Source organism: Mustela erminea, chromosome 8 (assembly GCF_009829155.1).
Source record: "Mustela erminea isolate mMusErm1 chromosome 8, mMusErm1.Pri, whole genome shotgun sequence".
Lineage (NCBI taxonomy): Eukaryota > Metazoa > Chordata > Mammalia > Carnivora > Mustelidae > Mustela > Mustela erminea.
This window is the reverse complement of record NC_045621.1, coordinates 63964267-63980047: the sequence shown is the minus strand read 5'-3', so window position 1 is coordinate 63980047 and position 15781 is coordinate 63964267. Positions and strand designations below refer to the sequence as shown.

At 38.8% G+C, this 15781-nt stretch overlaps 1 protein-coding gene across 3 annotated transcripts in view; it reads left to right on the top strand.

Annotated features, from left to right (window-relative positions):
• The window catches only part of STK39 (serine/threonine kinase 39), a 304821-nt gene extending 301585 nt beyond the window's left edge, over positions 1-3236 (top strand). For all 3 annotated transcript variants that reach the window (XM_032355850.1, XM_032355849.1, XM_032355851.1), the window contains one exon: positions 1698-3236. In XM_032355850.1, the coding sequence (XP_032211741.1) occupies positions 1698-1772 (75 nt within the window). In that variant the 3' untranslated portion in view covers positions 1773-3236. The remainder of the gene's footprint in view (positions 1-1697) is intronic.
• The last annotated feature ends 12545 nt before the right edge of the window (positions 3237-15781 follow it).

Below are 15781 nucleotides of genomic sequence, written 5' to 3'. Positions count from 1 at the left end.
CTCACTTAGCGTATATTGTTTAGGTCCATCCTTGTTGGAAATGGCAAGATCTTACTCCTTTTTATGGATGAGTAATATTGAATTGTGTATATATATATATTCTACATCTTTATCCATTTATCTGTAGATGAACCCTTAGGTTGGATATTCTGGCTACTGTAAATGCTACTGCAATCAACACAGGGGTGCATATATCCTTTCAAAGTAGTGTTTTCATTTTCCTTGGGTAAATACCTAATAGTAGAACTACTGGATCATACAGTATTTCTATTTTTAGCTTTTTGCAGAACCTACCATACTCTTTTCCACAGTGGTTGTACCAACTCGCATTCCCAGCCAACAGTGCACAAAAGATACCTCTTCATGTTTCTTGTCTTCTGATACTAGCCCTTCTGACAGGTGTGAGGTGATATCTTATTTGGTTTTGAGTTCCAGTTCCCTGATGATTAGTGATGTTGAACATCTTTGCATGTGTATGTTGGCTGTCGGTCTTCTTTGGAAAAATGTCCGGGTCCTCTGCCCATTTTTTATTGGGTTTTGTGGAGGTTTTGTTACTGAGTTGTAGGAATATTTTGGATTACTGACCCCTTATTAGATATAGAATTTGCAAATATCTTCTCCCATTTAGTAGGTTGCCTTTTTCATTTTGTTGATGGTTGCTTTTGCTGTGCAGAAGTTTTTTATTTTGGTGTAGTTCCAGTAGTTTGTTAGCTTGTCTCCCTTACCTGAGAAGACGGGTCCAGAAAATTGTTGCTAAGGCTGAGGTATAAGAGATTAATGCCGATGGTTTTTTGTTTGTTTGTTTTGTTTTGTTTTTTGTAGGATTTTGGTGGGTTTAGGTCTTCAATTCACTTGGAGTTTATTTTTTGTGTATGTTATAAGAAAGTGGTCTAGTTTCATTCTTTGCATGTAGCTGTCCAGTTTTCCCAGCACCATTTATTGAAGAGATTGTCTTTTCCTCATTGTATATCTTGCCTCCTTTTTTGTAGATTAGTTGACCATATAGGTACGGGTGTGTTTCTGGGCTCTCTTTCATGTTCCATTGATCTGTGTTTTTGTGCCAGTACCGTACTATTTTGGTTACTGGAGCTTTGTAGTATAACTTGAAATCTGGGATTGTGATATCTCCCTGCTTTGTTCTTCTTTCTCAAGATTGCTTTGGCTATTTAGAGTCTTATATGGTTCCGTACAAACTCTGATTATTTGTTCTAGTTCTGTGAAAAATACTATTGGTATTTTGATAAGGATTGCACTGGGTAATATGGATATCTTAATAATTCTTCCAGCCCATGAGCTGAGCATGGTCTATCTTTCCATTTGTGTCTTCAGCTCCTTTCATTAGTGTCTTATTTTCAGAGTATGGGTCTTTCACTTTTTTGGCTAAATTTATTCCAAGGATTTTATCATAATCCTTTAAAATGATTAAGGAGCTCTAATTTGAAAGTATATTTAAAATCACTTTCTTGGCAGTCATTGACAGTTTCAAAGCTCCGAGTCTGGAGACTCTGGTGTTTTAACGGGAACAAATCCTCCCACCCTCCCATTTTCTGTACTTGATAGCATAGTGACCAGATTTGTTACAGTAGTCCTTCAAGAGGATGATTCTCTGTCCTGGAAGACATGGGACACTGGCCCCATATAGACTGTGCCTTTGCTTGGATCAACCGGCACTGAAACTTGTCTTTTTCCCTTTTCAGGCTTCAGGCTGCGATGGGTCGGAGATTCCTGATGAAGTGAAGCTGATCGGGTTTGCTCAGCTGAGTGTCAGCTGATGTATGTCCCTTGACATCTCCCTGATCTGTCATGCCCCTCACCTCACAACACTCCCCTCAATCTTCTCTCCCCCACCCTGTCTCCCACCCCCTCACTCCCAGTCCCCACAAAATCAGAAGATTGTGAAGAGTCTGGCTTCAATGAAATGGGATAAAAAAGAATTTTTTTAAACTTACAACACTCCGAGTTCTGCTTTATTCTCTAGCAATCCACAGTATGAGAACAAGCAAATGCCACAGCTGCACGACAGTTGCTAATTTTTCCAAAAGCTATTTAATATTCTTAGCAATCAATTTGGATATCCCTTAAGTGAAAAGAATCTGAAATACACTCAGGTGGTCCTATTTATTGGCAACAAAAGGAATTTTTTCTCTCAGAAGCCTATTTCTTCTCTCATTGTTCTTTCTGTTCTACTTTAATTGTACATCTGACAATACTGCCTCTTTTATGTTGTATTTAGAAATTAATATACTTATAAAATTAAGATTTATTAGCCAAACTTGAATTCTAGTTTTAAAACTGACTGTGAATTTTATTTTTCATATATTTATGCATTACACACCTTAGCTATAAGAAGAAAAGTTTTTGATTATATGCTTCTTGCAGTTAATCTCTTGTTATTTAAACAGAAAATTTCAGGTCTATCTTTGGAGTATTTATAACTTTTGATTTTTGAAATGACTGAATTAGGAACTAGGATGCTTATTCTTTTGGTTTGTTTGCAGAAAAACCAATCCACAATCTGATTGTCTCTTGGGAGAGGGTGCCTTGCAAACTTTCATATTAAGAATGTGCCTGAGGCTGCTTTACTTTGGAATAGTCTCAGATCTAAAATTTCCTCTACATCAAGTGGCATATGTAAGTTTTGCTTCATTGGAACGTATAGAATGCTATATAAAATGTTGCCATTCTATTAGACTGCTCATTATGTACCCATCTCTGATTTGACTTCTCCTTAAATGATAGGATTTGTTGTTCCAAAGGTGATAAACTTGAAGCTACCAGAATCTGAGTTTTACTTGAAATTCTGCAGAATACCCAGGTGGAGTGAAAAATAGAAAGGGTTTTGTGCAATGACTAAAAAGGTAAAATGCTGTTAAGTTTCAAGAATAAATCCTTTTCAATCCAAGTAGCCCTCTGCTTGACTGTGTATTACGGAATAGTAAACCTTAGGATTTTCAAAATTGGAGTCTAAACTTTCAGGGAGGTGGGCTCCCAGGACGGTACCATTGCTCTTTCCTAGCTAACCCTAGATACGGCAGCTCTTTAATGTACTTTAAAAAGCAAATATATATTACTAAGGAAAGAAAAAGTTATTTATAATTGCCTTGTCATAATTGTAAAGGTGTTCTAGAGCCATTTGCATACAATTTAATGTAATTTCATTCCATTCTATTGTTTACACAATGATTACTCAAAGATGACTGCAAAGGTAAAAGGAAAATAAAAGTGTATTGCACAAAGCGATTGTGTCCCCTTGTTTCCTTCCTCCTTCAGGTATTACCAGCATGGCGGTGGGGCTGGTTGGCACTTCCACTCCTCCTAAGAACTAACAGTGAAAAGTGCCCTCAAGGGAACAAGGCGACCATTCAGTCAGAGGATCAGGTTTGACAAATATTCACACTTCGTGTAGACAGTGTTTGAACTCAGACAATAGGGCTGTAGGGAACAAGTGAAAAATAATTCCTTACCATGGCTTCTTTTTAGCCCAGAGGCTTGGAGTCCTGGTGACTTTGCCAGAGCCGGACTCCCAAGGTCTGGGTTCTAATAGCCTGAGCATCTTCTTAACACTGTATACCTTGTGGACAAAACCAGGATGAGAAAAGGCCCTCATCATCTACTGGGAAAGTAAAACATACATGAACAACTGGAGAAGCCTTGTATTGCAACATAGTAATAAGTATCATAGAATAATGTATGTTCCTAGTCCTGTATCTTTACTGATTGCATAGGAATGTATATAAACTTCCTCAAATACTAAGACAAAGATTGTCTTAAAATGAAGGGACTGTAAGAACTGGCTAACAATATGAACACCAGGGTCAAATCTGTACACAGAAGTTAGCCTTGAGGTCCTGCAGAATTGCAAAGCTAGGGCTCATCGCAAAGAGCTGTCTGAGCAGACACAGCCTTCTCTCAAACATTTTTCTTTTTAAAATTAGGAGAAATACATTTTTCCCTAGTACTAAAGCCTGGAATGAAATTTCTCTAGGAAATGAAACTTAGTATTCAGAACCTTCAAAACTATCCAATCAGTCCTACAATACACACATAGTAAGTTTTGAACACACTTACCTTCTCTAGTACATTCAGCAGATGCCCAGAGGTAGGTCCTGTGATAGGAAGTACCATCCTTAAGAAGTTGAGAGCGTAGTCCAAGCAGTTCGGTAATCAAAAAACGTAAAGGCGTGAGTGCACAACCTATTCTTTAGGCAATCCTACGTGACCATTTCTCTTAACCAAGCTTTAGATTAACGAGGACACACAACAATGCAGTGTTGTGATTCACTGGCGAGGACCTAAACATCACTGAACACATTTTCGGTATTATTTGGACAGATTCCTATGCCTTAACAAACAGATGGGTTCACAACCTCTCCGTTTAAATAACCTCTCTCTGTCTAAATACATACAAAACCTGTTCTGCATCCCAGGCACTTCTATCATGGATAGTTTTTAAAGTTGTAAAAAATAGAAGCAAATTCCCTTTTACCTCATTATAATTCCCATGTATTGTCCTTATGTGAACAAAATGGTTTTCTGTATCTAAAACAACTTTTAGAGGGGTGCCTGTGGGGCTCCATTGGTTAAGCATCCAACTCTTGATCTCACCTCTGGTCTTGATCTCAGGGTCATGAGTTCAAGCCCCATGCTGGACTCCATGCTGGGTTTGGAGCCTACCTAAGAAAAATAAATAAAAACTTTTAGAGACACCTGTAAATCATGTGTGATGATTTTTCTAACAAAAACAAAAAAGTACTCTGGTAAAGTTCCCTATGTGTTCCATATCTTATGTGCTGGTAAAATAAACATGGTAGAAGCCCACCTCCTCTTCATGTCTGAATAGGGTAAAGTAGCAATCTTTAGGGGAAGACCCAAGGATTCCCTCAAAAAAAAAAAAAAGTCCTATATACAATGATTTTAACATGTAAAAATTTCATATTCCTATTTTTCAATCACCCATTTTCAGTAATGCACTGATGGTCTATTTAGTTTTAAGCAATATACCTCCTGGGTGAATCTTCCGAGTTAAATTACAGAGATGGTGAGTGTGAGCCAATTCACACTGGAAGACTTCTGTCAAAAATGAGGATTTGCACTGGACAGTAAGTGATCTTAGTCTTCTTAGTAAGTGATCTTAGGTCTTTTTTCCTGGAAGCCTATTTGATAACAGAAGATGTTGCCTAGTGAGGTCCATTTAGGTTGTGATAGGAAGATCATACGATCAATTTAAGAGAAAAGGGTTATCCATTCTTTATAAGTGAGAACATGCTTCTGGCTCACCCATACGGGGCCCTGTATAGTGGAGATTCGCTTACAGGGAACTCAGATGTACTTCAGTTTTGAGGCACACATTTATTGTCAAAGCCATTAAGCAATCCTAGCTAGCAACTCCTCTGACTCTCACCAGGATATTAAGGGGCAGGTTGAGTGTGTATCATTTGCCACAGTGGGTGGTACTAGAACATTCCCCCTCAGGGCCGGAATGTCCCGGCCTAGAACCATGGAATGCTTTCTGGGGTGCTGAGTTTCAAGACAGCTGTGACTTGGCCTAACTGATGTAAACAAATGGCTTTCAAGTGATAATTTCCATTGTGTATCTGCATGAGCTAAAAATTCGAGTGTAAGGAGTTTGATTACAAGTTGAGTGTTATCTTCAAGCTGAAGCAATTTGCCTGGAGTTTGGGGCTTGGTATGTGTATTCTTGGGAATAATAAAACACATTTTAATGCGTTATAACTAGGATGGAATGACTGACTTCATCAGTTTATCAATTAACACCTAAACCACCACAAAAAGGGGAGGGGGGCTGCTCTCCACTGAAAAAGACAAGGCATAAAAAATGGTCAAAAACACATTTCCAAAATGTCCCAGTGGTTGCCGAAATGATATTTTGCCACGGGGAAAATGCACGGTCCAATAACAACAATATCCTTTTATCTGCCTCCCTGGCCCTTGCTCACCAAGCCCAGCCAAGGAGTTTGGGAGTCTAAGAAGAGTGAAGAAAAATTCACCCCATTAGGTTATCAGCCACTGTGGATCTTGTGCCAAACCAATGAATGCAGTTTTTAATCGAGCATCCCCAGGTGAAAAAGCTAAGAGAGATACATAAAACTTCCCCCTACATGAGTTATAAGCGTACAAAACATCATTAGCTGAAGTTTATTGAGCCCATATAATTTAGCCCATAACTCATCGAAGGGCAGGGAACGTTATTAAAAGTTACAATCTTATGCTATTGTTATTTGAGTTTGCTACAGAATGATGAAAGGGCAGCCACGGAATAATCATTCCAACAGTGTATTTACCCCTCATGTAGAAAACCAGCTTGAGAAACCAAGACTTGTAATTTATCACAGAGGAAGCTGCCTATTGTCTAGACAGAATATTCGGTAAAATAGCAGGCACATAATCTGGGAGGAGGAGGAGGATACCATGCTTCGTTATAACATGGTATAGACAGTCCTCTGGTCTAACCTTCACCCAGATGAACAGTTTGGTACTGAACAATTCCGGCAGCACTTAACGTGTGTTAGGTAACCAAGGGCAAAAGGACTAGTGATCAGAGGAAGGGTACATACACTCAGATTTTTCACATACCTCAGTCTTTTTTTTTTTCTCCTCTCTCCAAACTCTGTGGGATTCTGAAAAAGGAAATGAGAATCAAAGTGTGTGTGGTGGGGCGGTGGTTTGAGGAAGAGGCCTACCAAAATGCCAGCACTGGTCAGGCGTGTGATCGGGAAACCTGAATTCAGATCCAGCACGATTTTCCAATGCTCTAGAACACTGTATGAAGCTGGCCATATGCATGATCTGGTGTGATTCACGCAGTAGTCCTGTGATGATGTTTATGTGTACACCAAGGAACAAGGTAAGATCTAATTTTTATTCTGGGTTGTAGACAGTAAGTGTGAAAATCGGGCTTTAAGCTCTTTTGATTTTTTTTTTTTTTAATCTTGACAGAAAGAGCCCTCACATTGCTAAGCACTTTACATCATCTCATTTAATCTTAAACAGTTGTTGATTGGGGTTTCTTATTACCCCATGTTAGACATGAGAGAACTAAGCCTTGGAAGGCCAAAGCAGCCCAAGGCCACACAGTCAGTGTCAAACATGTGGCAGGAACTTGAAGGAAGGTAAGTCTGGTTCTAAAGCCAACACCTAGAGCCATATCAGACAGCCTCCCTGTGTGATACAAGACACACATTACTGCAGACTTTCTTCGTACCAGGCACTAAACCAAAGACTTCCATTCCAGTTCACCTTCCTGAAGCCTCTCAACAACTCAGGGAAATTGGCTTTGTTATGCAGATTATTGATGAGGAAATAGTTATACGAAGGTCTGGAGTAACTTCTCCAAGTTCCGCCAGCTAGTAGTAACAGAGAGGGACTGAATCCAAGTCCAGTGGGCTCCAAGGCATTTCCGCCATACCATAGAGAGCTGCAAACCCAGATTTCATGGGGCCTGAAATTAATACTGTTTGGGGTAGGGGACTCTCTGAGTTTGGGTATAAAGTTATTCGTGACAAATTATGTACTGAGTCTTGCAAGGGGCCCCCGACCCCTATTCCTGGTAACTCTGCCATTGAGTCACAGACGTTGCAACTGCTTTTCATTTCATGATTGTATTATAGCTTCTGTGCTCCTCAGAGTCTTTTGTGATGTGGTTTCCAAATCCAGGGAGGTAAGTAATTTTTCCAAGATCAAAGAATGAGAGATAGTTGTTTGAGAAGGGATGGTTTCTGTCTGATTAAGTGCCTTAAAAAACAACAACAACAACAACAAAAGGGACTCTAAACAAAAAATAAATAAATAAAACAACTACATTCTTTAGTAATAAAATATAAGACCAGAATAGCTTCTGCTCAGGCTTTGTTGCCGACTGTCAGTGTGACCTCACCCAGGTTCCATTTCACTTCTCGAAGGCTCAGTGTACTCATTTTTAGATTGAGAGGGATTAATTAGCTGATCATTAACTTCCTTTCCAACATGAACATTCTAGGGGCCTAATTGAGCTGAGTAATGAATAAACCCGTTGCTGCTTGAATGTACTGGTCCATCCATTCCGCTCTAACAGTTGAGCTGTTGGTGAATTGGGTTTTAGAAATTCTAATCAGTTAATTAGGATCCTTTGTTATAGCAAATAGTTGTACAGGGAGAATCAGGATCAACCTACTTGAAGTTAAAAAGAGTGGGTATGTTAATTAGCTTGGCTGTGGTGATTATTTTACAATTTATATGTATATTGAAACCTCAAGTTGTACACCTTAAATATATATTTTTTTATTTCTCAATTATACCTGTAGACATAATCTTAAAATATTTAAAATATTTTTATATCTGGGGTGTACCCTCAGCACACAGTACTTCAACAGGAACCATCCCACCGAGCTCTTTTTCCCCACAGAGCTCATGTTGCAAGAGGAGAGGCAAGAAGTGTGTTGGGGAAAGCAGAGGCAAGGAGGGAGACACCTGACCAGCCATCCTACCCACTCACTGGCCCTCACAGGTAAAAGTAGCCACGGCATCCCTGTTGACTCCAAAGAGCTAAGTCTTAGAAATCAAACCAAAATCTTAGAAATTGCAAATTCCTATTATTTCTAGCATTTCTGTCTTATAAATAGAAATGATCCTGAGAGGTTAAATTAAAATTATTAAAATTATTAAAAATAGTTAACATCAGGGGCATTTGGGCAGCTCGGACGGTTAAATGTCTGCCTTCAGCTTGGGTCATGATTCCAGGGTCCTGGGGTGGAGATCTGCATCAGGCTTGCAGCTCAGTGGGGAGTCTGCTTCTCCCTCTCTTTTTGCTTCTCTCCCTTCTTGTGCTGTCTCTCTCTCAGATGAATAAATCAAATCTTTAAAAAAAAGAATCGTTAACATTACTAAAAATACTAAACACAGTAACTACCTTATTCCAAGAGCTTCTCCTATGTATGATTTCTTAATCTTATAACTATGCAAAGCAGGTATGTCTTGTGTCCAAATTACAGATAAAGGAAATGAAGTTCAGAGAAATTCAGTAACTTATCCAAGATCAACAGCTAGTACACGGCAGGACGGGAATTTGAATTCACATGTATCTTCTTACTATGCCAATTGCCTCCCAGTTAAATCTGCATTTTCCCTATTTTTATTATGTTTTTTTCCTTCATTGCCTTCTAACCAACCAATAGAGTATAAGCTGTTTACAGGAGTAGTTGCAAAGGAAACTTAGTAGTTGTCTGGTACAGACCCTTACTCAATATGTGTTGGAAAATACAACATTACTGGAAGAAAAAAAAAATCCATTAGGAGACATATATTATTGAAAACCAGTGACTTCAATCAGACCAGCAAAGAATCCAGGTATAAAAAATTGCAAATGGCAGTTACAAGATGATCAAGAAAAGGACAGTCTGGCTGGGGAGTAGCATTTTCGGCTGTTCCTCTGTGTTGGCAGCCTTTCAAATCCACACAACTACTAAATGCATTAGTATAAGGAAGGCTGTGATAACACCACAGTCAGCTGTGTAAAATGAATTTAAGAGTGACTGACAGATAAGTAGACTTGAAGTAGCAAATTGCTGAAAAGATCAGCTCAGAACTGTGAAACAGAATGATGCCTCAGTGTGGGTTAAAAGAGAAAGGGTTGACATGTCCGTCACTAGAGTCACCTTGGGGATCAGCCAAGGATTTCTTCAACCTCTCAGGATCAGCATGGTCTAGAATAAGGTTCAGCTTCTCATTGAAGTGCCACCTGGACAATGCTCACTACCATAAAATTCACTTTTTGGGGCGCCTGGGTGGCTCAGTGAGTTAAGCCTCTGCCTTTGGCTCAGGTCATGATCTCAGGGTCCTGGGATCGAGCCCCACATCGGGCTCTCTGCTCTGCAGGGAGCCTGCTTCCCCCTCTCTCAGCCTGCCTCTCTGCCTACTTGTGATCTCTGTCTGTCAAATAAATAAATAAAATCTTAAAAAAAAAATTCACTTTTTGAGTCTAAATCCGTTCTGTTTTTCATGTTACATAGCTCTTTGCCCTCCATCAGGAAGATAGGAGACTTGTATTAAAACACTGATATAATGCTGGGCTCCATGTGATAAACCCTATAAATTTCAGGAAGTAGTTTGGTGTTGCCTCTTAAAAAGTATCATCAATATCTGTGATCCATGTGTGCAGGGAGCTATTGCATTTGGTCATTGAGCTTCAGAGTATTTTACAGCGTGACAGTCTAGACAGACACTTAGGAAGGGAGCTATGGAAATTAGAACCCTGTGACTACTCTATATGTATATATGTAGGACTTAACTTAGATAAATTGTGCAACAATTGAAAGACAGAAAGAATGAATGAATGCTATTATAATTATACAATTCCCTCAAATTTAGACTTACTGAATATATTTTTTAAAAATGACAGGATTTCTGAAGTCAACTGTTCTAATCTGGCAATCTTTCTTAGGACCCAGGCTTTCTGACTCCCAGCCTGGTGTTTTTTTGTGCTCTGCATAGAAAGAAATTCCCTTACTATTAAAAAGAGAAATACACCATAGAAATAGGAGACCAGTTTTTTGAGTGGGACCAATCTCTGTGCTTCTGAAGATTTTAATATTAGAAAGAATATTAAATGTAGGTGATCCCAAAAATACCATCCATAGAGACACCAGCTCAGAAATAACCACATTGAGTACACAGGAGATATTTGATACATAAATAAAGTTTCATCAAATCACCTTGAAACGCTTAGCTGCAGTAAAAACGATTAATTTTTCAACAATGACTGAGCCAGAGAAGCTTATCCACTCCTGTGTTCTCTGCTGAAGACAGCTAAGGCTCCATATTTATTCTTTGTCCTTGAGTTTGCAATTGATTTCTCCGAGGTGGTCATTTTTGGAAAGTCAAGCTCGAAAGAGCTCTCTGACCAAAGCCCATTCAAAATGAGGAAGGAGAGCCAGGCACTCAACTATGAGGAGTTTTCTTCAAACACATTCTTAAAAGAGCAGCATTTTCTCCACCTACCCCAAAACACAGGAGAATAGGCATGTAGTTGTCAATTTTTATAGGTTCTTATGTGAATGTGGAGCCTTGCAATTCCTTGTATTGGTCTTAAGAAAATACAGTCAGTCCCCGGTCTACAAAAAAAAAAAAAAAAAAAAAAAAAAAAAAAATTCTTCTGTACAGATTGAATCCTGTCTCCTCTCCCAGTGTTTCTCTTCTGTAAAGATCCCCTTGCTGTCCTGGGAGTAGAGATACGGAGCTAAGGGTCTCTAAGTTGTCTGGTTTCCCAGCATCTCCATGATCTCCTCTCCTACTTTCTTCTGCTCTCTCAACTTCAGACACACCCAACTTCCCTGTTGCCCTTTTAACACACTAGGCACTGCTTTAGTTATTCCTTTGGAGACAGGCCTCTCCAAGTTCTTAGTTCTTAGCTAATTCCCTCTCCTTCAAGTCTTTGCATAGTGTTACTTTCTCAATGAGGCCTCCATGAGCTTTGTATTCAAAATTGAAACCTTCAAGAGATGGTCCAAGATGACAGCACAAGAAGACCCTTTCTCACAAACACACTGAATCTACACCTATACATAGAGCAGTTTCCCCTGAAGAACTGAGAGCATGAAAAACAAATGATAGGTTCTCCTGTGGACCTCACTCTCCAATCTGGTCATGGTGACAGGAGCTGTCCCAGCCCCCTCCCACAGAGGACTAGTGCAAACCTTGCTATCACCATGTCCCAACACGTTTTCCTGTAGACCATCCCCACCCCCCACCACATGCCCTCATTAAGAGTCCCTCCAAAGCAGCACCACAAGCATGGCAGGGGGCAAGCATCCCCAAAAGGGGTCAGCACCACCCCGAAGTGACTCCTGCCCCAGGAAGAGGACAAAAAACCCATACATACTGGTTCAGCTGCAGCTCCAGCAGTGGGCTGGTTGCAGATATTTGCTTTGGCTGCATGCCCCATCCACCAACAAAAGCTTCTCAGGGAACAACACAGGGAGAACATCCTACATTTGTTGCTACTGCAGTCCTGGCAAACACCTGCTCTGAACTAACTCAAGCCCAAAGCAGCCCAAAATTGGTCAGTAACAACACAGGGACCAAACCTTACCCACATGAGCCAAAGAGAGCCACTGCAGACAACTACACTGAAGGCAAATGTGGCTGAGCCACAACAGTAGGGTAGATGGAACACATATAGGAGATACCCCTGAAGTACCAGGTTCCAGTGAACCAGAAACACTGCACTGCAGGGCACCACAGGACTCTTCTTCTTCTTTTTCTTTTTAAGATTTTATTTATTTATTTGACAGACAGAGATCACAAGTAGGCAGAGAGGCAGGCAGAGAGAGAGAGGAGAAAGCAGGCTCCCTGCTGAGCAGAGAGCCTGATGTGGGGCTCTATCCCAGGACCCTGAGATCATGACCTGAACCAAAGGCAGAGGCTTTAACTCACTGAGCCACCCAGGTGCCCCAGGACCTCTTCTTCTTAAGGCCACTACTTTCAAGAGCAGGAGCTGTAGCTGACTTTTCTAACACAGAAAAAGACAAAGAGTTAGGCAAAGTGAGGAGATAAAGGAATATGTCCCAAATGAAAGAACAAGACAACGTCCCAGCAAAAAAGTAAGCAAAATGGAGAGAAGAAATAACACTGGGATTTGAGTAGAGGACATCAGTGAGACTCTAAACAAATAGAAAATATAACAAACAAAGCAGAGATGAAGAACTCAATAACTGAAATTAACATTACTCTAGAGGGAATAAATACTAGACTAAAAGAAGCAGAAGAATGGATCAGTGACCTGGAGGACAAAATAATGGAAGCAATTAAGCTGAAGAGGAGAAAGAAAAAAGAAAGAAAGAAAAAAAAAAGAATAGATTAGGGGAAATGGGCAACAGCATGAAGTGTAATAACATTTGCAGTGTAGGGATTCCAGAAGGAGAACACAAAGAAAAGGGGGCAGAAAATTTTGAAATATTTGAAAAAATAATGGCCAAAAAGTTTCTGAATCTTGGGAAGGAAACAGAAATCCAGAACCAGGAGACAGAGAGCCCCCAACAAAATCAGCCCAAGGAAGTCTACACAAACACACAAAGTAACTAAAATGGCAAAAGGTAGTATAAAAGAGAATTATAAAAGCAATAATAGAAAACAGTTACATACAAGGGAATTCCCATAAGTCTATCAGCTGATTTTTTAACAGAAACTTTGCAGGCCAGAAGACAGTGGCATGATATAGTAGCATGATATGCTAAAAGAAAAATAGATCTGCAACCAAGGATACTTTATGTAGTAAGGCTATCATTCAGAATAGAAGGTGAGTTGAAGTTTCCCAAAGAAACAAAGGAATTCATCACCACTAAAACCAGCTTACAAGAAATATTAAAGGGTACTCTGTGAGTGGAAAGGAAAGACCATAAGCAGGAGGAAGGAAAGTAAGAAGCATGAAAACAGTAAAGATATCTATATAAAAAATCAGTCAAGGATTCACAAAATAAAATGATGTAAACTATGACACCATGTACCTCAAACATGGTGTTGGGTGGGGTGGGGGCCGATGAGTAAAACTGTAGTGCTTTTAGAATGAGTTCAAACTTGGGCAACCATCAACTTAATATAAACCACTATATGCATACTATGTTATATATAAACCTAATGGTATCCACAAATTTAAAAAAAAAACAGTATTAGGTTTGCAAAAAAATAAAAAGAAATGAATCCAAGAATATCACAAAAGAAAGCCATCAAACTGAGAGAAGAGAGCAAAAATAAATAAAAAGAACAAACAAGAACTGGAAAACAACCATAAATGAGTAACAATATGGCAATAAAGTGCAAACCTCTCAATAATTACTTTGGATGTAAATGAACCAAACACTCCAATCAAAAGACATAGGGTGACAGAATGGATTAAAAGAAAATTGCTACATGCTGTTTATAAGAGACTCACTTCAAACATCAACATACATGCAAATTAAAAGTGAAGGGATAGAAATGCATTTATTATGCAAATGAAAGTGAAAAGAAAGCTGGGGTAACAATACTTATATCAGACAAAACAGACTTTAAAGCGAGGACTGTAGCAAAAGACAAAGAAGGACACTATATAATCATAAAGGGAACAATCCAACAAGAAGATATAACAATTGTAAATATTTATGCACCCAAAATGGGATCACCCAAATGCATAAAGCTGCTAATAATAAACATAAGAAGAATAATCAATAGTAATACAAGAATAATAGAGGACTGGATACCACATTTCCATCAATGGATAGATCATTCAAACAAAAATCAAGGAAATAGTGGCATTAGACCAGATAGGTCCAATAGATGTATTCAGAACATTCCATCCTAAAACAGAGTACACATTCTTTTCAAGGGCACATGAAACATTCTCTAGAATAGATCACATGTTAGGCCACAAAACAAGCTTCAACAAATTAAAAAAGACTAGTCATACGATGCATCTTTTGATCACAACTCTATGAAACTAGAAATTACCCACAAGAAAAAGTCTGGAAAGAACACAAAGACATGGAGCTTAAATATGCTACCCAACAATTAATGGGTCAACCAAGAAATCAAAGAGGAAATCCAAAAACACATGGAGACAAATAAAAATGAAAACACAGCGTTCCAAAATCTTTAAGCTGTAACAAAAGTGATTCTAAGAGGGATGTTTATAGCAATACAGTCCTACCTCAAGAAGTAAAAACAACAAAACAAACAAGCAAAACCCAAATAAACAACCTGAACTTACACCTAAAGGAGCTAAGGGGGGAAAAAAGAGAGAGAGAGAGAGAGAGAGAGAGAGAGAGAGAAATAGAACCCAAAAGCAGAAGGAAGGACATAATAAAGATTAGGGCAGAAATAAATGTTAAAGAAACAACAACAAAAAAAATCAATAAAACCAGGAATTAGTTTTTTGAAACTACCAACAAAATTAATAAACCTTTAGCTGGACTCGTAAAAAGAGAGAGAGAGACAGACAGATAACAGACAGAGAGAGGACTCAAAATCTTAAAAGAGGAGAATAATAACTGACAGCACAGAAATATGAAGAATTATAGAAGAACATTATAAAAAATTACATGCCGACAAATTGGATAGCCTCGAAGTAGTTACATTCCTAGAAACATATAACCTACCAGAACCGAAGCAGGAAGAAATAGAAAATTTGGGCCAATTACCAACAATGAAATTGAATTATGAATAAAAAACAAAACAATATCAAAAAACTTCCAACAAAAGTCCAGGACAAGATGGCCTCACAGGTGAATTCTTCCAAACATTTAACAAAGAGTTAATACCTATTTTTCTCAAGCTGTTCTAAACAATAGAAGAAGAAGGAAAGCTTCCAAATTCATTCTCTGAGGACAGAATCACCCTGACACCAAAAACAGGTAATGACACTACAAAAAGAAAGAACTACAGGCCGCTATCTCTGATGAACATAGATGCAAAAATCCTCAACAAAATATTAGCAAACGAAATCCACAATACCTTAAAAAAAATCATCCACCATGATCAACTTGAATTTATTTCTGGGATGCAATAGTGAATTTGCTTTGCAAATTAATCAATGTGGTACATCATATCAGTAAGAGAAGGAATATATCGTATAATCATTTTGATAGATGTAGAAAAAGCTTTTGATTAAGTACAAAGCCTGTTCACAGTAAAAGCTCTCAATAAGTTAGGTTTAGGGGGAAAATACCTCAACATAATAGAGGTTATATGTGGAAAACCAACAGCTAACATCATGTTCAATAATGAAAGACTGAAAGATTTCCCCCTAAGATCAGGA